At 46.1% G+C, this 25,604-nt stretch overlaps 1 protein-coding gene across 4 annotated transcripts in view; it reads right to left on the bottom strand.

Annotated features, from left to right (window-relative positions):
• Positions 1-25,604, bottom strand: part of INPP5B (inositol polyphosphate-5-phosphatase B) — a 207,234-nt gene that overhangs the window by 135,607 nt on the left and 46,023 nt on the right. For all 4 annotated transcript variants that reach the window (XM_075336058.1, XM_075336059.1, XM_075336061.1 and 1 more), the window contains one exon: positions 14,952-15,104. In XM_075336058.1, coding sequence (XP_075192173.1) covers positions 14,952-15,104 — 153 coding nt within the window. The remainder of the gene's footprint in view (positions 1-14,951; positions 15,105-25,604) is intronic.

Genomic DNA, 25,604 nt, shown 5'->3' with positions numbered 1-25,604 from the left:
ACAGAATAATGTCCCCCACATAGCGCTCCATACAGAATAATGTCCCCCACATAGGCCTCCATACAGAATAATGTGCCCCACATAGGCCTCCATACAGAATAATGGGCCCACATAGCCCTCCATACAGAATAATGGGCCCACATAGCCCTCCATACAGAATAATGGGCCCACATAGCCCTCCATACAGAATAATGGGCCCCACATAGCCCTCCATACAGAATAATGGGCCCCACATAGCCCTCCATACAGAATAATGGGCCCCACATAGCCCTCCATACAGAATAATGGGCCCCACATAGCCCTCCATACAGAATAATGGGCCCCACATAGCCCTCCATACAGAATAATGGGCCCACATAGCCCTCCATACAGAATAATGGGCCCACATAGCCCTCCATACAGAATAATGGGCCCCACATAGCCCTCCATACAGAATAATGGGCCCCACATAGGCCTCCATACAGAATAATGGGCCCCACATAGCGCTCCATACAGAATAATGGGCCCCACATAGCGCTCCATACAGAATAATGGGCCCACATAGCCCTCCATACAGAATAATGGGCCCCACATAGCCCTCCATACAGAATAATGGGCCCCACATAGTCCTCCATACAGAATAATGGCCCCCACATAGGCCTCCATACAGAATAATGGGCCCCACATAGCGCTCCATACAGAATAATGGGCCCCACATAGGCCTCCATACAGAATAATGGGCCCCACATAGGCCTCCATACAGAATAATGGGCCCCACATAGCGCTCCATACAGAATAATGTGCCCCACATAGGCCTCCATACAGAATAATGGGCCCCACATAGGCCTCCATACAGAATAATGGGCCCCACATAGCGCTCCATACAGAATAATGTGCCCCACATAGCGCTCCATACAGAATAATGGGCCCACATAGCCCTCCATACAGAATAATGGGCCCACATAGCGCTCCATACAGAATAATATGCTCCACATAGCCCTCCACACCCAATTAAGGACCCTACATAGTCCTCTATACAGAATAATGGGTGTCTGGCATCACGGGCCAAATAAAATCAGCCCGAGGGCCATTTGGACATATGTGGTGTAGGTAATGCAGTGTGCTTGATCTAGCAGGACTTCGTAGCTAATTGAGGTGACGTCACCATTTACATCCAAAGTTCCTTGTCTGTACCTTGTGGGATAGTAGCTGCTGGCAGGGGCCCTATCTCAGAAGTGAGGGTGCAGTTAAAGGGAACCTGTCACCACGTTGACCTTTTTAATGACCAAGGACGTACTTGTACGTCCTTGGTCACCTCCCTCCGGTTATCACGGGCTCCGGCCGCGAATCCATGGTAATCCCTGCTTATATCTCCTGATCTGATCCACTCGCGCTTGATAACACCATAGATCGCGCCATAAAGCACTGACAGAGCGATTTAAGGTGCCGCGGCGGGGATAGTAGCGTTCCCGTTTTGTTTTTTTTGTCTCCGCAACATTTCAGTAAAATGCAATAACAGACAATCAAAACATTGCATCTAGTTTGGGCGTATAAACGCGATAAAGATGGATGTGTTACCGAGGTTCCTGTTCCTGTTTCAGACAATACCCATACAGCTACCGCTAAGTTGCTTCTCCAAGATCCGGACAGCCTTGTCTGGGTTTGTCTGGGGGAACAGGAGACCCCGAACAGGAATTAAAACTCTGACCAGACACAAAAGTGACGGGGGGCGGGGCTCCCAAATTTTCAGTTATATTACAAGGCAGCTATCCTAACGAGATTACTGGACTAGCATTTTTATAGGAATTCGAAACAATGGGTGGCGATCGAACAGGATATGCTGGGAACTCCCTTACATTTACTCCCATGGTTAGAGAAAGAAAGTAGGATCCAGATACCAAAGGGAATAGAGTTCACGTGGACAGCGATGGGGATGTGGGATGGAGAGATAAAAAAAGGGATCTCTCTCTCAGCAGCAGGGCCCACTTACCCCCGTATTCGGTAAGAAGCTCCCCCGGGAGTCCACTCCCATAGATTCGGGGGATTTACCCGGGCGGATGATACTCGTTTTTGTCACGTGCTCTAGGGACACACCCTACCAACTTAGGCTATGTGTCCACGTTGCTTTTTACCTGCTTTTTACCTGCTTTTTTGCTGCTTTTTCAACTGCAGCGTTTAATGCCAAAATAGATGTGTTCTGCTTTTCAAGCAAAGTCTATGGGAATTTGGGTTTCTTGTGCCCACTATGCAGTTCAAACTGCAGCCTTTTTCTGCCAGAAATTTGGTCAAAAACTCTGCTTTGCAGTTCAAAACGCAAATGGCAAAAACAATTGACATGTCAATTGTTTTTGCCATTTGGGTTTTGCACTGCAAAGCTGAGTTTTTGTCCAAAGTTCTGCCACAAAAAGGCTGCAGTTTGAACTGCATAGTGGGCACAAGAAACCCAAATTCCCATAGACTTTGCTTGAAAAGCAGAACACATCCATTTTGGCATTAAACGCTGCAGTTGAAAAAGCAGCAAAAAAGCAGGTAAAAAGCAACGTGGACACATAGCCTTATACTTCCATGCAGGCCACGGAAAGATTTCCTGGATGGAATATATGCAGTTGAAATCTTTCCTCTCGTACCAGGACAGGGAGAGAAGGATGAGGACACCCCCCACTCCTTTTGAGAAAGTATTTTTACAGGGGTCATCACCTGGACATGGCATCTCGCTCATTTATAAAATGCTGAACCAGAGAAATAGGGTGGATAAACCTCACTTTGTCTGTAGGTGGGGAGAGGAACTGGGAGAGGATATTCCAGAGGACGATTGGAGAAGAGCGTACCTGTGGACCCACAAGCTTTCCTTGGCGTGCGCCCCTCAAGAGAAAAGTTATAAAATTCTCACAAGGTGGTACCATTTCCCGACTAAATTACATGCTATATTTCCCTCTGTGTCTGATGTGTGCTGGAGGTGTGGCACAGACACAGGTACAATGCTACACATATGGTGGAGCTGTACTAAGCTGCAACCCTATTGGGACTCAGTGTTCTACCTGTACAAAACGATGAGCGGAGGTGAAATAGAAAAGTCCCCCCAGGTTGCCCTTCTTTCTATGCTCCCAGGAGCTATTAAAACACAAAAAAGGGACATGTTGCGATTTTGCCTGGTGGCTGCCCGTATGATTATCCCACGATTTTGGAAACAGACTAGATGCCCTACGGTGCTGGATTGGTTGGAGGAGATGACAAACCTCCAGAGAATGGAGGAGCTGACAGCAGAACTAAATAGGAACACAGAAAAATTTACTATAGTTTGGGGACCATGGATTATGTTCATGGAGTCCCCAGAGTTTGTGGCGAGTTTGGTGAGCTTTTTGAACTGAGAAACGGTGAGGAGTCTCATTCCTTCCCCCCCCTTTTTTTTTCTTTTCTTTTCTTGCTTTCCCCCCTCTCACCCCTTCTCTGTAATTTCCTCTTCTTTATGCTTGTATCTTTCCTCTTCTTTCTTTTCTGAACATTAATCTGCATTTTTCTAGTTTCATTTTTTATATGAAAAGATTTTTCAATAATTCATAAGACAATAGACATACAATGAGAATGAGTATATTAGTATACTGAAAGTCAAAAGGAGTGGGAATTCTGACCTATAATTTATCAATGGTTATATAGTAATAGCACAAAGATAATTTGAAGAATTCCAAGAAATTTAGTAATGTAACAATTTCTGGATGTTATCCCGGCATTGAGAAAATGATGTTTATGTATTGTAATTGCACAAATGATATGTTTGTATGTTGACAACAGTTTCATCAATAAAACAGATTTTAAATAAAACATCGCATCTACACAAAAATTGTATCGTTAAAAACGTCAGCTCAAGAAGCAAAAAAATAATAAGCCCCACATCCCGAAAAAATGAAAACACTATGGGATCTCGGAAGATAGAGACAAAAGTGCTATTCTTTAATCTAATCTTTAATTTTTTTTTCACCATTTAGATAAAAGTAAAAGTATAAATGTTTGGTATCTGCGAACTCATACCGATGTGAGGCATCATATTGACCATCAGTTTTGCCAAATATGGTACAATTTCACTATTTCTCCACATTTGGAATTTTTTTTCCCGTTTTCCAGTACACTACATGGTAAAATGAATGCCGTCATTCAAAAGTACAACTCGTCCCGCACAAAAATAAGCCCTGATAAGGCAATATTAACGGAAAAATAAAAAAGTTATGGCTCTCAGAAGAAGGGGACGAAAAAAATGAAAAATGGAAAATCGCCCACGGGTGAAGGGGTTAAACTGTTAATATGGGCATACAGGTTATAGGCTGCTGACAATAGTCCTACCTGTCTGCCTCATATCACATGCCTTGTGGAAGAATCATCTTTTATCACATTATATAAACGAGCTGTTCCAGGCTATGGGGCAGATGCTACCTGGAAAATAACTCCGCCTCCACAGATTATTTTAAATAAAAGGGGCGTTACTGGTGTGACACAAGTAACTGACACAGAACAGGAGAAAGGAAATTTGTGTTTTTGCAAACACAATTTTTGCAGCTCACTGAGATCTGCTTCATTGCAATAATGTTGCAACACTGTCGTCCTGTGAGATAGAAGCTGTATCTGAGAGGCACCTACAGACGTGTCAGTTATAATTACACACAGCTCTGCAGTTAGAGCAGAGAGCGGCCATCACACTGATAACAACCCTTCTATACAAAATAATCTCTGGAGGTGGAGTTGTCTTCCAGGCAGCATCTGTCCCATAGCCTGGAAGAGCTCATTTACATAAAGTGGTAAAAGATGATTTAACTACAACAAGGCATGTGATATGAAGCAGACAGGTGGCTTTTTTCAGTATTCTGTAATATATGCCCATATTGAAGGGAACCTGTCAGGTGCAGTATGCACCCAGAACCACGAGCAGTTTTGGGTGTATATTACTAATCCCTGCCTAACCGTCCCTGTATACTAGCATAGATAAAGAGATCTTTAGAAAAAGTATTTCTAAAGATTCTTTATAATATGCTAATGAGGCCAGCGACTAGTCGTGAGGACGTTACTACCTTTGACTAGCTGCCCTCTTAGCATGTTAGTACACCCACAGGGGCATGCTAACATGCTATTTAATGTAGCGTCTTCACCTTCACCGGTAATGCGCGTACCTTTGTACGCAGTGAACGCTGAGCTGAATGCCCCACACTTCCGGTTATGTGCAGTATGAAGCCAGATGTACGCGTCCACCATGAACACAGGTACACACATCACTGCTGGAGTCGCTGCATTGAATAGCATGTTAGAACACCCCTGTGGGCATACTAATATGCTAAGAGGGCTGCTAGTCAGGGGAAGTAATGCCCTCACGACTAGTCCCCGCGTTCATTAACATATAAAGAATCTTTAGAAATACTTTTTCTAAAGATCTCTTTCTCTATGCTGGTGTATACAGGGACGGTTAGGCAGGGATTAGCAATATGCACCTAGAACTGCTCGTGGTCCTGGTGCATAGTGCACCTGACAGGTTCCCTTTACAGTTTAAAAAAGTCAAAGTGGTGACAGATTCCCTTTAAAGTTTAATCAAATTTGCAGCAATGCACTGCACTTTGATTGACATGTGCAATGGGGCTGGAACTTTGTGGGCTGGGTCCAGGATGTTTATTCATCGTCCAACGTCCTCCTGGCTTGCCCAATTTTCTTTATTTGAATAGCGCAGCCATTGCTGTTGTCGGTGGCGCGTTACCACAGGACTTATGTCTTCATTAAAATGGTGCCAGAGTCTGCGCGTACTGTGATCCCCGGCACCATTTTATTGAACACACTGCAGTGAATACTATAAGAGGCATCAGCGTGTGGGGCGATGTAAAAAAAAATAAATAAATCTGCGCTGCTTTTAGTACTTCAACGCCTATTAAGGTAATTGTGGAACATTTATTTTGGTAACTGCTTGGTAGGTTATTATACCTTGTCACCTTGCGCAATAGTCCCGTTTTCTTTCTTATATTAGATATTAACCTGCGGCAGTCAAGGACGTCTCTTTGCAGCAGGGGACTTGTAAGGTATTTTCAGCTATTGCCAGTGGTATTCGTTTGTCTTTTTTCTTTTCTCGACTCCTCTTCAATCCCTACAGCTGACGTCCTCCTGGCTTGATTGATGTAGAGAGCACGTTTTACATCACCCACAGATTGCCGTGAGTCCTGTACCTGGGCAGATGCTCCATGGTCTGCCCTACTAAGAGCAGGGGAAAGTCCTGTGCTGCACATGCACTCATACTTACTTTACTTCCGGGTTAATAAGCATCGGCGCAATATAAGATTTTGCTCTGCCCTTAGGGCAGAGCTTAGAGCATCTGCAGAGGTACAAAATTTGGGGTGACCTGTGGATGATGTAAAACGTACCATCCACATCATTTAAGCCAGGATGACGTTAGCTGAAAGGATTGAGGAGGTGCCTAGAAAAGAAAAGACGTCAATCGAACTATATGATGCCGTATGCCAGAAAAATAAAGTTTATTTTTTGGCATATGCTAGGCTAGTTGGGGCTTAGATTCATGTTGATGGACTGCGGTAATAGAACAGTTAAGAGTTGTAGCTTCAGTTAAAATTGGGAAAACTGGGGGCGGAGCCGGACATGGCCGAGTGAGGAAGCAGCTTCTCTGAGCTCCTCTCTGCAGAACTCCATAGCACTGGCCCAAGACTCCAAAATGGGCAAATTAACGGGCAAAAAGGCCACAGCACGAACCCCAAAGAAGGCCCCCATGGCTCAAGGCAAAATCGGGGCATATCTGTCTAATCCACGGGGCTCCAGCGCTCTATCGCAGCCCGAGCTGGAAAGGCAGCAAGAATCGCGGCCTGCTGACCCGATAACTGACCTCAAGACGTCGGTGGAGAGGCGGGGGTCGACAGTGGAGTCGCGGGGACCCGGGGGAACCGCGGTGACCACCGATAGCAGTGACGGTCACGGGCCGGGGGATGTGCGGAGGAGCGGCCGACAACATGAATCACAGGCCCCACTCCAAAATGGCCGCCGCACGCTTCCAGACCAGGCCCTGCAGCGTCAGCAAGATGACCCCTCAGCGGCAGCATCACCGCCCGCTACTCCTTCATCGCAGCCCGCGATGGGAATGGAACTTCCCGGTGGCCGGCAGAACATCGACTTACCTCCGGTCGCTTCCAGATGCCTAATGCCTCTTCAGCCTGCAGCACACACGCAGACAGGCTCTGGAGCGGCGTTCGGGAAACATCCATTACAGCAGCGCTCCCAGAGTGAGGGGGCCCCGCGGTCACCAGTCTCCCGCGTTGTCAACAGCACCACCGATGGAGGTAGGAAACAAAACCCGGGCACCCCGGCCCCACCGCATACCAAAATCTCCAGCCCGCAGGCGATAACTGGACTGGGGGAGGGGGGAAGGGGCACAGTCATGGCTGGTGACAGCAGCCCCCCATCATTTGCAAAAGGCACAATTATTTACCTGACGGCCCCCCCTATAACACCGCCATATACGGGCACTAATGTGGAGCAGAGGGGATCCTACAGCATCCAAGGGCCCCAGGACCAGACTGGGGGAAACCTCCAAGGGCCCCCTCCTTATACTCCCCCTGCGAGGTGGTCCACGGGCTCCTCAAGGGAAAATAGCCCGACGGGCCCAGGAGGTAGCATGGTGGCAACCACTAAAGGTCAGTGGAACGATGGGCCCAGGGCACCAGGGACCCCTCCACAACAGATTACCACAGTAGCACACTTGGGAGGAAATATAAGCACCTCTAGAAGTTCACAAATACTATATGACCCAGCTTTGCAGGACTCTATCGGCTCTTTTTCCACAACATCTTTCTCCACTAATGTGATAAATGAAGAGCGTCCAGCATCCTTAGCAGACCTACGGTCCCTTTTCCAAGCAATGCCCACTAAAAATGATATAGCTGCTTTGGCCAACCAGGTAGTGGCAGAATGTAAGCAAGAATTTGCCCAGCTACGGATGGACCTTTCTTCACTCACCCAAAGGGTGGATGTCCTTACAGACCAACAAACAACATCTCAAGCTGACATCCAATCTGTCCAAGCCACACTGCAGGTTCAGTCCAAGCAGCTATTCTCTCTCCAACAGCACGTGGACGACTTAGAGAATAGAAATCGAAGAAATAACCTGCGTATCAGGGGTCTGCCGGAGTCAATTGCCCCTCCTGACATACCTTCAGTCCTTATTTCAATCTTTAATAATCTACTAAAAAGACCACCCGGGGCCCCCCTGGAACTTGACAGGGCCCACAGGGCATTACGCCCCCCGGACCCAGGGGACCCCCGCCCGAGAGACATTGTATGCAGGGTGCACTATTTTGCAGCAAAGGAAGCTATCCTTCAAGCAGCTCGAAAGAAACAGTCCCTAACGTACAATGGATCTACAATACGCATCATGCCGGATCTTTCGAGACACACCTTAGCTCAGAGGGCGGTTCTCAAACCCTTGTTGGATGTCATTAGAGAAAGGGGTCTCCCGTTTCGTTGGGGTTTTCCCTTTTCTCTGTCGGTACAAAAAAATTCAAGATGGTGGGTAATGCGGTCACCAGAAGACCTCCCATCCTTTACCTCAAACCTGGGTCTACCCCCAATCTCCATCTCTCAATGGCCCACCACCTTGCTCCAACCGTGGGTCCCAAGGGAACGCCCAGCCCCTCCCCACGCAAATCCATCCCCCGTTCATGCAAGGGGACTCCCCCCGAGAGAGACTCGGGACCGGAGATTGGGCCGTCCGAGATAAAGGTCAAGATATCGGGGACTACCCAATGTATCGTAAACTTTAACTAGCTAAGTACATAGACTTTACTTTCTAACCTGCCGAGTGCCCAAGGCCCTTATTACTCAAACTTTTGATTATATGCGCCAGTGTTTATGGTAATCTCTAATGTTAACAGTATACTACGGAGCTATCAACGGTTATGTCTGATCTTTTTCTCCCCCAAGTAGGTCGGGACCCTCTGTCTTGCCCGGGTGAGGCGGACAAGCTCCCCCGGAACGTTTGTTCTCAGCTAGTGTATTGTGCGGGAGCTATACCCCTGCTGTTTTCTCTGCTTCAACTCCTATTCTTTTTACTCTTCATCTGCCTTTCACAGTTCACACTTCCTTCTCCCTCCCCAAATGGTGGCCGAGACGGGCTAGTCCGTCCCTATATCTCATGTACCTATAACACTTCAATCTTTTACAGATGGCCAACCTGACAATCGCCTCCTTCAATGCTAAGGGTCTTAACGTGCCGGAGAAGAGAGCACAGGTCCTCTACCACTTCCACAAGCACAAGGTGAAAATAGTATGTTTTCAAGAAACGCATTTCAAACAGGGACACGCCCCTATCTTAAAGAACAAGTACTACCAAACCTGGTTATTTTCAGATAACCCAGAATCCCGCTCAAAGGGAGTGGCGATTGCCATTCACAAGTCTCTTCCACATCAAATTATAAACTGCACATCAGACGGTACGGGACGGTATATTATCCTCTCACTAATAGCTGGAGACCAAACATTCACAATCATAAATGCTTACGCCCCAAACCAGAGACAAGATGACTTTCTGGCTAGCCTTGCCGACACTGCGATGCCCCTAATTAGAGGTACAGCAATTCTCTGTATTGACCTTAATGCTACTCTGGACCCTACATTAGATAACTCCAAGGGGAAGTCCAGCATTTCATACACCACCATCAAACGTATCAAAAGGGTTCTATTAAGTATCCAGTTGTTTGACACTTGGAGAATAACACATCCGTCAGATAGAGACTATAGTTTCTACTCGCACTCACAAGACTCCTACAGTCGTATAGACTACATCTTCATACAGCACAATGCTCTCTCTTGGGTCCGACAGACTGGAATAGGCAGCATATTGTGGTCAGACCACGCCCCAGTATACTGTGAGGTAGAGGTTCCTTCCCTCCCAGCCCCTGCGGGAACATGGCGGCTTAATGAATCTTTGCTCATGGATGAGCTCTGTGTTTCTGATGTGCTGACCACGATCACTCATTTTTCAGAGGATCATTTGGCAGACGACACAGCCCCCACGTTTAAGTGGGAGGCACTGAAGTGCGTCTTGAGGGGCACTTTCATCAAACATGGAGCCCGTATTAAAAAAGAAAAAGCCCAGAATCTAACAGAGGCCCTCCGCAGGGTCTCGGGGTTAGAGCTTGCTCATAAGCGAGCTTTATCAGCCACCACCTTACAGGCCCTCTTGCAGGCCAGATTACAGGTCAAGAAATTGTTGGATGCGTCATACCAGCGCCTGTTGCAAGTGGGAAGGGGGAAATTTTATGAATTCGGGGATAAGCCGGGCAGACTATTGGCAAATGCACTGAAGGAAGGGAAAGCCCACACTCTAATTCCCTGCATTAAAAATACAAGAGACGAGATGCTCTATGCTACTCCTGATATCTCTTCTGCCTTCCATGCGTACTATTCCAAATTATACAATCTGACCCCTCGGTTTCCTGAGATAGACCACGAGCCCCCTACAATGCCCTCTCCCTTTCAACCTCTTAATCAGTCCACAATTGAGGACCTCGAGAAGCCATTTCTTCTTGAGGACATTCTGTCAGTAATCCGTGACACACCCGGTAACAAAAGTCCCGGCCCGGATGGATTCCCAGCCAAATTTTATAAGACGTTTGCAGAACAGTTAGCACCCCTAATGCTCCTTTCTTTTAACGCTATATCAGATGAGACCCCATTCCCTCCCCACTCCACGACAGCTCATGTGGCTTTGCTCCGAAAACCTGGTAAAGACCCTACCGCATGTAGCAGCTTCAGACCAATATCGTTGCTCAATGTGGATTTGAAGATCTATGCTAAGCTTCTTGCAAACAGACTCAATCCCCTTTTGCCAGATCTGGTGCACTTGGACCAAGCAGGATTCGTTCCTGGTAGGGAAGCAAGGGACAACACCCTAAAAACCCTAGACCTGGTCCAACATGCTCACACCCAAAAAATCCCCGTGATGATGTTATCGTTAGACGCCGAAAAGGCATTCGATAGAATTTCCTGGCATTCTATTTCTCAGACTTTGTCCCATGTTGGTTTTGGTCCAACCTTCTCATCTAAAATTTTGGCCTTATACTGTTCCCCGACCGCGCGTCTAAAGATTAATGGCACCCTGTCGAGTCCCTTTGATATCCATAACGGGACTCGACAGGGATGCCCCCTATCCCCATTGCTCTATATCTTAGTCATGGAGCATCTGTTGTCGGCCATCCGGCTTAACCCCGACATACGGGGGATTAAAGTTGCCACTCAAGAATATAAATGCGCCGCCTTCGCGGATGACCTACTTATTTATGTGCAAAACCCACTCACTTCCCTTCCATCCTTAATGCGTGAACTCAATCGTTTTAGCAAATGGTCCAATTTTAAAATCAACCTTGACAAATCTGAAGCCCTAAACATATCACTTTCCCAAGCAACAGTAGATGCTATAAAACCAAACTTCCCCTTCAAATGGCCACCACACGGCAGTATCGGCTACCTAGGTATCACTATCCCATCTGATGTAACCAGACTTTTCCAGCTTAATTTTCAAAACTTTCTCTCCAAACTCGAGAGGGACCTGACTGTATGGCATAGAGGCACCCTCTCATGGTTCGGTAGGATCAGTGCCCTCAGGATGACAGCCCTGCCCAGACTGCTCTACTTACTCCAGACGGTCCCGGTATATGTCCCGGCGTCGTATTGGGTAAAGTTACAGCGCCTGTTTAATCAATTTGTGTGGTCCAAGGGACGGTCCCGACTCGGGAGGAATGTCCTAACTAGGACCAAGGGGGCGGGAGGGGTGGGGCTGCCTGACTGTCGGCGTTATTATCTGGCTGCTGCCCATGCAAGGGTCTTAGACCTCTTACATAACTCTGGATCGAAGCTCTGGGTCCGCCTGGCACACGACCTGTGCCCCTTATCTATTCTATCCATGCCATGGAACTGGCCACTTCTTACCAAACATAAGATAGGAATGTCCTACACCACTAAACAAACATTACAATCAGTACACTCAATGCCACGGATTAAGCGCCTGCTCCAGACTCAGGGACCCCTCATGCCACTGACGGATAACCCTGATTTTTTACCAGGGGCATCGTCTAATAACTTTTTGGGAAGCTCAAAACAGAACCCCCTGAGACTGGGACAGGTGGCACCAGAAGGGGTTCTTCTCCCACTTCCGGACATTGTGGGGCAGAGAGACTTCAAAATGCGGTTCTACTTTGAATATGCCCAACTTAAACACTTCATAACCACGCAGGGGCTAGACCTAACTTGTCCCTCATCCCCAACCCCTTTTGAACTTATCTGTACAGGGATACCCGACACTAGACATGCAATATCAAGGATTTATGGGATCTTGACAGCAGCAGCAGAAACACCACTTCCTCGCTTCTGTACTGCTTGGGAGGCAGAGCTCGGCCAGACATTCTCCAGGGATCAATGGGAACGATGCTTCCGCCTGACCCACAAGTCAGCGGTTGCAACGAGAATGCAAGAGACTTGCTACAAAATTCTCTCCAGGTGGTACAAGGTCCCGTCATCCCTTCATAAGTGGTGCCCCGAAATCCCTGACACATGCTGGCGGTGCGGAGCACAGGGAGGTACCATGGCCCATATCTGGTGGTACTGTCCGAGCTTGGCGGCCTTCTGGAGCAAGGTGCTGGTGGGCATCCAGGAGGTCACAGGGATCTTAGTCCCCAGTCGCCCCGAGGCAGCCCTATTGTTTATGTTTAAAATACCAGAAAAGGTGTATAAAAAGTCTCTTACCGGACATCTACTCCAGGCCGCCAAGACAGTAATCCCACGACATTGGAAAGACCCTACCCCCCCGTCCATAGAGGAATGGGCGACAGAAGTAAATGTAATACACCGCATGGAGATGGTAATGGCTCAATCGCGAGGCCAGCTAGTGGAAGCCTCCTCTAAATGGTATCAGTGGGAATCTTTTCTCTCTGACCCAAGGTTTCTTGCCCTCGTTGACCCTCAGTAAATAAGACTCTCAGCTAGCCACACCTTCCATAGTCATTTGCATTCTTTTCAGGTTCACGCCCAACAGACGGGACGCCAGCCTCGGCCAACATACTCCTATCCACATCTTTCCCCCTACGGTTCTCCCCCTCTTGTCTCCCCCACCCACTTCTGATCTACTCTTTTCCTTGTTCATCCTTCTTTACCTTTACTTTGGTTTCTTGTTCTCTATTAGTAAGTCATGTTGTTTGATTATTTCCTCAACGACAGTTGTAAAGATTACTGAGCCTGTGGCCTTTAGCCGCCGTGATGGCTCCTTGTTTATCAAAATTGTATTCAATGGTTTGCAATGTTGTTGTACTCTTTCCTTTGAAAACCAATAAAACTTTAAATTGGAAAAAAAAAAAAAATTGGGAAAACTTGGTGACCTGTTCTCTTTAAATAAGGAAACATCTTTCTGAAATGCATAGGCCGGCAATACGGGATCTAAAAATGTATGTATGTAAAATAAATTGCTGGAATTTCATTTTTTTCATATATATTGTAGGTTTGGTCCATCTGAATCTACGCACTGCAAATTCTGGTCCACGAAAAGTAAGTGATGAGCCGACTACTATTTTTTACATTTTTCAAAATGGCGCATGTGGTTAATGAAATTTTTACAAATTGAAAAATGCTATTTATATTTGTCTTTTAACATTTTTTGTGAACGTTTAGTGCCGAAATTCACATTTTGCTAAAATGTAGAAAAATTTGCGCAAAAAATCCAGACATGCACAAAATCGCTACAAAATGGAATAGATTTGTGCAAAATTTGGCAACTTTTTAAAATATATTATTGGCTATTGTGCAAAGAAGGATGGTCAAAAATGTCAGTCCCTAGATGTGCAAAGTTGTCAGAGACAAAGTATTAACTTGGTGGGGTGGGGGAGTGCGGGGTAAACACAAATTCACGTCATCATTCTTAGATTTATATATTTAGAAGACCATTTATCATTTCCATTTTGCTTCAGAAATACTTGATATGTAGTCTTGGTATATCACATAAAATTGCAATAAACTACATTTAAGTTTCTGGGTGCAATGTGAAAAAAGTGGAAAAGTATGGGGTATGAATACTTTTTCATGGCACTTTATGTGTACAGTATATTGTGTGTATATGATGAGTGTGAGTTTTATATATACAATATATTGTGTATGTATACAATATATACAGTATATAGTTTGTATGTATTCTATATATATTCTGTGTATACAATATATTGTGTGTGTTCTAACAGCTGTGTTTGTGAATAAATATACTGTATGTGTGTTGCTGTAGCAAAGTTGTGTGTATTTTTGCCTTGATGTAGCAGAGTTGTATTTTGATGTAGTACAGCTATGTGTGTGTTGATGTAGCTCAGCTGTGTGCGTTGTTGTAGCACAGCTGTGTGTGTTGATGTAGAACAGATGTGTGTATTTGTGTGTGTTGATGTAGTACAGGTGTGTGTTGATGTAGCACAGCTGTGTGTTGATGTAGAACAGCTGTGTGTATTTGTTTGTGTGTTGATGTAGTACAGGTGTGTGTGTGTGTGTTGATGTAGCACAGCTGTGTGTGTTGATGTAGAACAGTTGTATTTGTGTGTGTTGATGTAGTACAGGTGTGTGTGTGTTGATGTAGCACAACTGTGTGTATTTGTGTGTGTTGATGTAGTACAGGTGTGTGTGTGTGTGTGTGTTGATGTAGCACAGCTGTGTGTTTTTGTGTGTTGATGTAGCACAGGTGTGTGTGTGTGTCCACTGTGGGGGATTATCCTTTGTAGGGGAAGTCTGTGAGGGCGATCTTACTCTTTGGGGTGACTGGGGCCATTATACTGTGTGGGAGACATATTGTGTATGTCAGGGGAATGTGCTTTGTGAAGTATTTGTCCATTTTTCTTGTTTGTTTTTTTTGTTTTGTTTTTTTAAATTGGGAGGAACGCATACACAAGAATTATAAGTTACATGTTTGAATCATTACATACCTGTGTCACCTTTCTGTATGGAGATATTGTTTTGTTCAGGATCCTCTGTGAGTGTCAGAGTGTTCAAGAAGAAGCTGTTAAGATTTGGAAGACTTCTTTGCCAATACTTGCGCAGCCACACGAACTGTGGGGAAGCGAGTCCAGGAAGTCTTCCTAGTGAAGATAACAATTGTGCCATTCATTATTGCTGACCTGCCAGTTCTATTATAAACCATATGTACTATTTTCCTAATCTACTGATAGTATGCTTTCTATATATACTATAGCAGAAATTGCTAAAAAATTTGCATCCTTTGTATGTCATTTTTAAACCATGACTCAATGATGAAAATATTTTGCTTTGAAGATATATTTATAGGACACATTTTTTTAGGGCTTTTTTCCTTTTAAAGGAAACGTGAAGTGTTTTTTTTTTTTTCTCTTGCCACAAAAATGCAGAAAACATATTTTAAGAAAAGTGTTAGCATATGTTCACACTGCATGGATACAATACGGGTTTTCCAGGCAGAAAATCCCAAGTGGATTATAGTAGCAGAATTGTATATGGGATTTGATGAAATCCCAATAGGAACAAAATATCTCTGCAGATCTGCAATTGTAATTTTCATGTAAATCAACATGGTGTGGTCAACTAGTCAAAAAAGGTGACTATATCCCAATATCAATGTACCCATAATGGGTTTTATTGAAGTAGGGAGTATTTTTTTTTATGCTTTTGTTATATGCATGTCTTTCCACAATTTGTATAAACCACACAAAAGAGGATGAGATGTCTTTTGCCAGGAATCCATCTACCAGTTACTATAGATACAGTACTAGAACATAGACTTAGGGTACCGTCACACTAAATGACGTACCAGCGATTCCGACCACAATATGACCTGGTCAGGATTGCTGGTACGTTGCTACAGGGTCGCTAGTGAGCTGTCAAACAGTCAGATCTTCCCAACTACGCAGCAACAATACAGCGGTCGCTGGGACCTTGTCACATAGCATGATTCAAATCTTGATTAGTAACATAGGCGTGCATCTACATTGCCTTTTCCGCGCCCCCTCTGCTCCGATTGGTGGTCGTAACTGCGTTGTGACTGGGCGGCCTTGCCTTTAGAGAAGGCAACATAACAGCGCTTCCATTCTTCTCCATCCTTGTCCATCCTACAGTCCTGACGCAGAATGGACTGTATTACGATCTGCTGCTACACGCGGTCCGGGACAAGTGAATTCAGCCCTCTGAAATGTACTGCGATCTACAAGCCAGAACAGAGGATGGAAGCGGCAAAACCGAACGCAGTAGCAATAACCAATCAGAACAGAGAGGGCGCTGAAAACAGCAAAGATGCATGTCTACGTGAGTTGCGAACGAGGTCGTTGGGTAAGGTGTCAAACACACCGATGCGTGCTGCCCTGCGGGAGCCCGGCGACAAAAAAATGAACCAGAACAGTGTGTAACGATCAGCGATTTCACAGCGGGGGCCAGGTCGCTGCTTAGTGTCACACACAGCGAGATCGCTGATGAGGTCACTGGTACGTCACAAAACCTGTGACTCAGCAGCGATCTCGCTAATGTGAAAAGTACCCCTTACTTGTTTATTGCAATATTCTAACCCAGCTTCTAGACTATTTGTTGTTTGCTAGTTAAACGTGTTGTCCAAATTTCCAAGTCACTGTGATGGTTTTCCTATACAAGCACCCCAGTGGATCTGTGCCACCCCCGTGCCAGCAGCCGGGGCTGCTTGAATCCGGGCCGGCTGGGGTAGAGGCTCGAGGGTCTCCGGACCCGGGGTCTCGCCGAATAAATGGGGGGACTTAGAAGTACGGGCTAGGCCGTAGTAAGTTCGTGACGCCACCCACGGTGTGTGGTGAAGTGGGACATCACCGCTGCTGTTGCAGGGCACCCGGGGAAGATGTTGTGCAGCCAGTTGTTAACCCCTCCATGAGTAGGGATGATGGCCCCGGGACCCGATGATTCCGTTTCTCTGCAAACAAGGAGCAGTGCTCAGAAAGTGTAGATGTGTATCCTGAAAATAGTGAAGCTACAGAGGCCAACCAGGAAGGAACTTTGGAGGAATAAATCAGGGCACGCTTAACCAGCATCTTCTATCCATGAGGTGATGTAACAGTTTCCAGCAAGCACACTGCTATATAACACTGTTCCAGACAGTAGTAGATGGAGGGCTTTAATAATCTTCACACAGAGCTTCCATAATAACATACATGACAGTCTGTTCACAGAACATCTCTACTTCCACAGAGTCTCTCATTAAACAGTGCATGTACACAGAGCAGAACACAGTAGCTTATCACGCAGTGAGGTGAGGGGGAGTGGTGAATCCTGTACTCGGTCATTCTTTTGCTGAAGAGTGGAGTTTGCTCTTGAACTATCCTGTCTATTTTCCACTCCTGCACACTATATGTTTCCCAAGGGAGTTAGAGAAAACACAAACGTAATTGATTTCAAATCCTTTTTTTTTATTCGATGTGCAAAAAAATGAAGAAAGTGCTGTACAAAGCAGAGAGTCCGCCAGGTAACGACGTTTCGGCCAAAGGCCTTCTTCAGGTCAGACAGACTAGAATCAACAGGAAACAACGATAAGTGGAGATGTAGGGTACATATATGTGCTATTGACCGTAAAAGTGTGCACAGTCACAGACAGAGTAGGTGGTGGCAAATGGGAACAACTCGTATGAGGATGCGTTGGATACAATATTTGGCTTAGTGAAGGGGGGTATCCAAACATGAGATCAAACATAGGTCTCTATTCGCTGTAACTGGAGGCCGTGCGCAAGAGGGTGGGTGAACCCAGGACTGTGGTAGCTCAATAGACATGTATAGTCCTAATGCGGTCTAACCCTGTATGAGGTGTATAGGTCGTAGTTCATAGAGAAACTGTGGCTGAGGTGGTTTTTCAGAACCATGAGATAAAGGAGACGCTGTGTGGTCCAGGGATAAAATAGACAATCAGAGACTGCAGGGAACTAGTCCAGGAGAGCACTCATGTGAAGTGACTATGGGAGTCCAGATAGCTGACAGGCGGAGACCTCAGAGAATTAGCCTAGGGAAAAAGTCCATGAGGTATGGCTATAGAAGTCCACATGCAGCGTTAGCAGACCGCGCGTCCTGTGTCACCACACAGGATGCGCGGTCTGCTAACGCTGCACCAGAGGCACATGCCTGGTATCTTCCTGGACTTCTATAGCCATACCTCATGGACCTTTTCCCTAGGCTAATCCTCTGAAGTCTCCGCCTGTCAGCTATCTGGACTCCCATAGTCACTTCACATGAGTGCTCTCCTGGACTAGTTCCCCGCAGTCTCTAATTGTCTACTTTATCCCTGGACCATACAGCGTCCCCTTTATCTCATGGTTCTGAAAACCACCTCAGCCACAGTTTCTCTATGAACTACGACCTATACACCTCATACAGGGTTAGACTGCATTAGGACTTTACATGTCTATTGAGCTACCACAGTACTGGGTTCACCCACCCTCTTGCGCACGGCCTCCAGTTACAGTGAATAAAGACCTATGTTTGATCTCATGTTTGGATACCCCCCTTCACTAAGCCAAATATTGTATCCACCGCATCCTCATACGAGTTGTTCCCATTTGCTACCATCTACTCTGTCTGTGACTGTGCACACTTTTACGGTCGATAGCGCATATATGTACCCTATGTCTCCACTTATCGTTGTTTCCTGTTGATTCTAGTCTGTCCGACCTGAAGAAGGCCTTTAGCCGAAACGTCATTACCTGGCGGACTCTCTACTTTGCACAGCACTTTCTTCACTTTTTTTGCACATCGAATAAAAGAAAAGGATTTGAAATCAATTACGTTTGTGTTTTCTCTAACTCCCTTGGGAAACATATAGTGTGCAGGAGTTATCTATCTCCATTGACTCTTTTTTCTCCTGAGCACCTATGCAAGGTGATGCGAGGTCTTTTCTCTTATTATTTTCCACTCCTGACAGTCTCTTAGCTGGACTGGTTGGCCCTGTAGCTAGACTATTCTCAGGATACATACAATACACTTTCTGAGACCTGCTCCTTCTTAGCAGAGAGACAAACAGACACTTATTTCCTTTTGCAGAGGCAAAGATACACTCACTGCTTCCCAGCATGCCCTGGGTTACTGCTGGATACTTCCTGTCTAATTTTGCAGCCATAAAGAGGTTGTCCACTACTTTGACATTGATAACCTATCCTTAGGATAGGTCATCAATGTCGGATCGGCCGGGGTCCGTAACCCCACACACCCGCCGATCAGCTGTTTTTGGTCCCAGCGGCGGCAGCAGGCAGCCGGGTATGCTCAGCTCCTGCGCTGCTCCGTCTTCTGATAGTGGCAGCGGACGGCTACTGCATATCCGCCTCCCATTGATTAGAATAAGAGGCAGATATGCAGTACCTGGCCGCGGCCACTATCAGAAGATTGAGCAGCATCGGAGCTGAGGATACCCGGCTGCCTGCCGCTGCCATCACTGATTGGCAGGGGTGCAGGGTATCGGACCCCGGCCGATCAGACATTGATGACTTATCCTAAGGGGCACTTTGCACACTACGACATACCAGGGATATTTCCTGGAAACTTGCCTGTAGTAGAGCTTTTGATGGTAACCTACCTGATGGGAACGGTATTGAACATAGGGGACGTGTTGAGTTGCAGAATAATGTGAAACGCTTATTACATAAGCGTACGAAAATTTGGTGGAATAAGGCGTTCCTCGAGGGATACATCTCTAAACAAATGGTCCCTCGGGGACTTAGAATACAGGTGTTCCCCTCATTTCCTGTGGAGGATACGACCTTCATCAGTAAGTGGGAAGAGGTCTGTTCCACCAGCTCTCTTAAACTCATGGAGTTACTAGTTGGTCTGAATTCAAAAACCTTAGATGAAGTAGAGAGGGAGTTGGACCTTGCATACTCCGATTTGAAGGCGGCCTCTTCGGCCGAGGAGATTGCGACCTTTGATTCAGCGATGATGACTAGCTCTAAGGAATGGGAAAAATCCATCAGAGAGACCCATTCAAAAAAGATCACACGTGACATGACGGATTATCAACAATTAAAAGTCTACAGGTGGCGGAAACCAATTCCACGATTTGCGCGTAGCAGATCTGTGTCGGTGTCCTCGGTCTCGTCCGCGGGTGGTGCATCTGATCGGTCTCTTTCTCCTGTGACCACACGGTTTGGGAGTAGAAGAAAAGGGGAGCAACAACAACAGCAACTACAAAAAACAACTGGCAATCAGAATAAGAAACCCCCTGGGGTGGGGAAACCAGCCAGTACCCCTAAGGTAATCAATCTATCCCAACATATCTTTTCAACTCTAGACAATGAGATTCTTGCTAGGGGCCTTACTTTTTCACCAAGTTCACGTTTTGATCCATTCACAGCCGTGAAGGACCTACATATCTTTGGTTGAGCACTGATGTTGAAGAAATGGTTCCATGATGATGATCTTAAAAAGGCTTTTCCTACAGAGACTGAACAATCTGCTCTACGGGTTTGGGAGGAATTGTCTGAGGAACACAATTCCAGTGCTCTAGGTAAGATTCCTTCACGGCTGCAGATCAAATCTAAAAAATTCCCCCCCTTGTCGGCCTGTCCCAATGTAGATCTGTTTGTGCGGCTCGTCTCTGATGAATTTTCTAAATTCCCTAAAAATATTCGTAATGACAATCTTACGAGGGAAGAGAGGAGCTGCATTGACAGGATCAGGAAGTTGGAGGACATTGTGATAAAACCGGCCGACAAGGGCGGGAATATTGTGGTGTGGCCATGCACACTCTATGAACGGGAGGCATATAGACAGCTCAGGGTTGGCGAGTGCTATCAACGCCTCACCTTTAACCCCCTGAGCAAGTTTACTAAAGAACTACATTGTCTACTGTCTGATGCTGTGGAGTGTGGCACTATAGAGAGGAGACTGTCGGATGCATTACGTGTGGGTGAGCCAACGATACCAACACTGTATCTGCTACCTAAGGTACACAAAGATGTGAACGTGCCACCGGGTAGACCTATTGTGTCGGGTGTGGGCAATTTTCTTGAACGTGTCTGTATTTACATCGATGGTTTGTTGAAACCTTTAGTTGAGTCCCTTCCCTCATTTACAAGGGATACAAGCAATTTTTTGCAAAAAATTGATTCCATACAAGTGGGAGAGGGCTCCCTGTTGGTCTCTTGCGATGTCGAATCGCTCTACACGAGCATTCGACATCGCGACGGACTACGGGCAGTGTCATACTTTCTCTCTATGACCAACATGTCCGAGACCGAGAGGGACTTTGTCATGAACTTATTGAGTTTTGCCTTGACTCATATTTTTTTCTTTTTTGGGGGGTCCCTCTACCTACAGCTCCAGGGCACAGCAATGGGGGCGGCCTTTGCGCCCTCATATGCTAATTTGTTTCTGGGGCTGTGGGAGAGGGACCTTCTCCTGTCAGATTGGCTGTCGTCGGTGGACCGCATCCCCCTTTGGACGCGGTACATCGACGACATCTTTTTTATCTGGCAGGGGACGATCCCAGAACTTAATTTATTTATGCAAAATCTGAATAACGACGAAATTAACATACGGCTAACTCATAAGTTCAGTGACACGTCCCTTGAATTCCTGGATGTCTTGGTCATAAGAGACTCATCAGGGTTCCTACAAACTGATTTATATCGAAAAGACACCTCTGTAAACTCAGTTTTACATGCCACCTCGGCCCACCCCGCACATGTTGTACGAGCAGTCCCCGTGGGACAATTTCTTCGCCTACGGCGGATCTGCTCGTCAGATTCTTCTTTTGAGTCCAAGGCTTTGGATCTCAAACAGAGATTCCGTGATCGTGGGTATAGCAATAGGTCTATCAAAAAGGCATACAACAGAGCGAGAAACTCCCCACGTGTAGATTTATTATTTGGTAACCACGGCACTAAAAATACGAACATTGTGAGAATGGTTACCAAGTACCATTCACATTGGGAACGGATCTTGGAAGTCATGTCCCGATATTGGTCTATACTCACTGTCGATCCCATTCTTCGGAGTTATTTGTCTGACAGACCATCAGTTGCGGCCCGTAAGGCCAAAAATCTGAAGGACATATTGACGTCTAGTCATTACAATAAAAAAGATAAAAATGTTCTTCCATCTGCATTTTCCTCTGTTATATCCAGGGTAAGATTTGGCTGCTCACCGTGTGGGGCATGCGTTGCATGCCCTAACATTGAAACAGCGACAGAGTTCACTTCCTCTGATGGGAAAATTTTTCCCATTAGGAAGAAGATAAACTGCCTCTCCAAGGCTGTGGTGTATTATGCTGTTTGTCCATGTCCTCTCGTCTATGTCGGCCTGACGACGCGGGCCTTGAAGGTCCGTGTGAGAGAACATGTTCGTGATATTCAGGCCGCCATGGACGAGACTGACATTGAGAGCCTTAAGACAATACCCAGGCATTTTAGGAAATATCACCATTGTGACCATACTGCTTTGAGGGTACGGGGCATTGATCAAATAATACCTGGGATTCGAGGCGGGAATGTTACCCGCCTTCTCACACAGCGTCAGACGGAATGGATATGGACCTTGAAGACTCTACAGCCTTTTGGGCTGAATGAGTGTTTAAGTTTTGTATCCTTCCTATAGTTTTCCCAGTCACTGCTCCATCCTTCTTTGTGGTGTACAAATATGTAACCCGTGATTCTGCAGCTCTGTATATGATCTCCTTGTTCTTTATCTGTTTGGTCCTTTTTAACTTGTATATATATGTTTTAATTTGCAGTTACATCCATATTTCCATATCTTTCCTGATCCCTCACTACGTCTATATAAGTACTCTGGAGAAATTGGCAATCCACCGGATAACAGCAAAGATGAATAGGATCATACCACCTGACTTTTGCTACGATTTGTTATGCAAATATGTGTCATCCTGATATATGCTGCATGTGGGTAGCAATGTTGGATGGGTGCCTCTTTATTGGGATATTTTTTGTGACCACTTCTCTCCTGGTGCCAGTGCGCGCGTGCATTTGCCTCGGTTGCGCTGTGCCGCTATGTGCGTGTCCTTTTGGGCTCCTTTCGTGGTGATCTGATCACCATGGTCAGGGCTGGACGCGCTCGTGGCGGCGCGGTGCTCCCGCGGCATCCGCCCGTGCGCCATGAATGGCTAACCGGGACAGAATGATGATCACAATATATTCTATATATGTATGCAATGATGTGTTAGGGTTTAGTGCCACTGTTAGTACTGTTTATACTGATTTTGATAATTATATTACAGTTGGATATGTTCGCATAATGATACTCATTGTTGTATACTTTATGGATGCTTTTGATCGCACCTATGACTCTGCCAATTGAATGCTACCCCCCTTGTGTACCTGCATTAGACGTGGCTGTGGAGAGGGGTGGGTCTTTGCTGGGCTCTGTATTGGTTGCCATGGTGCTTAGTTTGAAGATTCCTATAGGTTGATTCAATGTCATATACACGCTTCCCCATGTGGCGCGGTGGACACACCTCCTAATCGATGACGCGGTGCCTATATTTGGACACTTCCGGTTTCGCGTCATCTAGTGGGGTGGGGTCTAACCTGTCACAGGGCCGTTCTTTAACATGGATAGGATGGCCCGGACACACCTTTAATGTGACGTGGCTGACATACGCCCCCTAGCTGATGTTGTTACATTGCCCACTGCGGCGCCGCGTCAGATGGGGGAGTGATGCTGTGACTTGTATTTTGGGGCCGTCTGCCAATGTTGACTGAGCGGTGTGTATACGCCCCTTGTGTTACATGATGGGCGCGCCCCCTGGCTGATGACGCGATGCCCATATTTGTACGCTTCCGGTTTCGCGTCATTCATGGGGCGGAGCTTGACTCGGTTCTTTGAACCATTCACTAATGGCAGACGCCGTTATAACATGTCTTGGTGGGATAATATATTATTGGACGCTTTGATTGGCCGGGACTGATATGGTTTAGGATTGGATGAGTCTTATTTATAAGGACGCTCTTTTTATTCTGAGACCACCCCCGGAAGAAGGATTACGAAACCTATAGGTCGGTGTGCCTTACTCTCATACCATACCTCAGGTACGATATTGATTTGTATTTTGATACCATGTGCCACTAGTTACAACTGCAATTGTGTCTTTTGCTGGTATTATATTAGAGTGCTGGCACATGATATCTTTAGCAGTCAGTGGCCTTTACATCCCTCTTGATTGATCACATGGCTGCTTTTGTGCTTTTTTGCATGTACGACTCTGTTTTTTGAGCGGTAATTATACTGCTGCAATCGATAGCCTTCGTGTTTTGGCTCAGAGGTCCCATAGGCTGACTATACGCCCCACACAATTATATTTGCATAACGTGGTGGGTACTTTATAGTTGGTCAGCATAGTGGGGGTTGATGCCCTGCAACATTAGTCACACATACATTTGTTGTGAGAACAATTTTAGCACAGGGCTCGTGCAGCAGTATGTTTGCATCCATGTTGATCAGTCGCTTTTTGACCAGCTACTTTTGTCTTTTTTTGCTTTCTGACTGCCTTTAAACATGTAATGCGTGCCAGGTTGGTATGTGGGTACCATTGGTGGCTATCATCACCTGTCTCTACAAATTTTAACCAAAATAACTTTTTGTCTTTTGTAGTTTGTATTTAATAAAATTTGTATCTATTTCAACTATAAAGTCTCTGTACAGATTTTTTTCCTTTGTTGTTTCATTCATATTCTGTATATGGCTTTCTCCATATGCTAACTATGGCACGAGACCTCTCGTGTATATTGGTATTGTTTGTTTACACTACGACATCGCAAGCCGATGCTGCGATGCCGTGCGTGATAGTCCCTGCCCCCGTCGCAGCTGCGATATCATGGTGATAGCTGCCGTAGCGAACATTATCGCTATGGCAGCTTCACATGCACTCACCTGCCCTGTGACGTCGCTCTGGCCGGCGAACCGCCTCCTTATTAAGGGGGCGGGTCGTGCGGCGTCATAGCGACGTCACACAGCAGGCGGCCAATAGAAGCGGAGGGGCGGAGATGAGCGGGACGTTAACATCCCGCCCACCTCCTTCCTTACGCATAGCCGGCGTGAGCCACAAGACGCAGGTCGGAGATGTTCCTCGCTCCTGCGGCTTCTCACACAGCGATGTGTGCTGCCGCAGGAACGAGGAACAACATTGTAACATCGGTATTTCCCAATTCATGGAAATGACCGACGCTACACCAGTGATACGATTACGACACTTTTGCGCTCGTTAATCGTATCAAAAATGCTTTACACACTACGATATCGCCTGCAACGCCGGATGTGCGTCACTTTCAATTTGACCCCACCGACATCGCACCTGCGATGTCGTAGTGTGCAAAGTGCCCCTAAGGGTAGGCTATCATTGTCAAAGTAGTGGACAACCACTTTAACTCCACAGTTGCTAGATGATTTTAGTCTGTACAGTTCCTACTTGTCACATGATACTGTATGTTTAGGTTAAGGTGACCGCATATGTGGATGTTGCTGACTATAATAGTCGACATCTGTTTCAAGCGGCCACGGCTGTTAACCATTTAGATGTCACTGTCTTCTTTTTTTGACAGTTTTTGATAGCGCCATTTAATTTATGTCACAAGCCCGCACTGAGACCCAATTGCTGGCTGATG

Source organism: Anomaloglossus baeobatrachus, chromosome 2, assembly GCF_048569485.1.
Source record: "Anomaloglossus baeobatrachus isolate aAnoBae1 chromosome 2, aAnoBae1.hap1, whole genome shotgun sequence".
Lineage (NCBI taxonomy): Eukaryota > Metazoa > Chordata > Amphibia > Anura > Aromobatidae > Anomaloglossus > Anomaloglossus baeobatrachus.
This window is presented reverse-complemented; position numbering and strand designations above follow the sequence as displayed.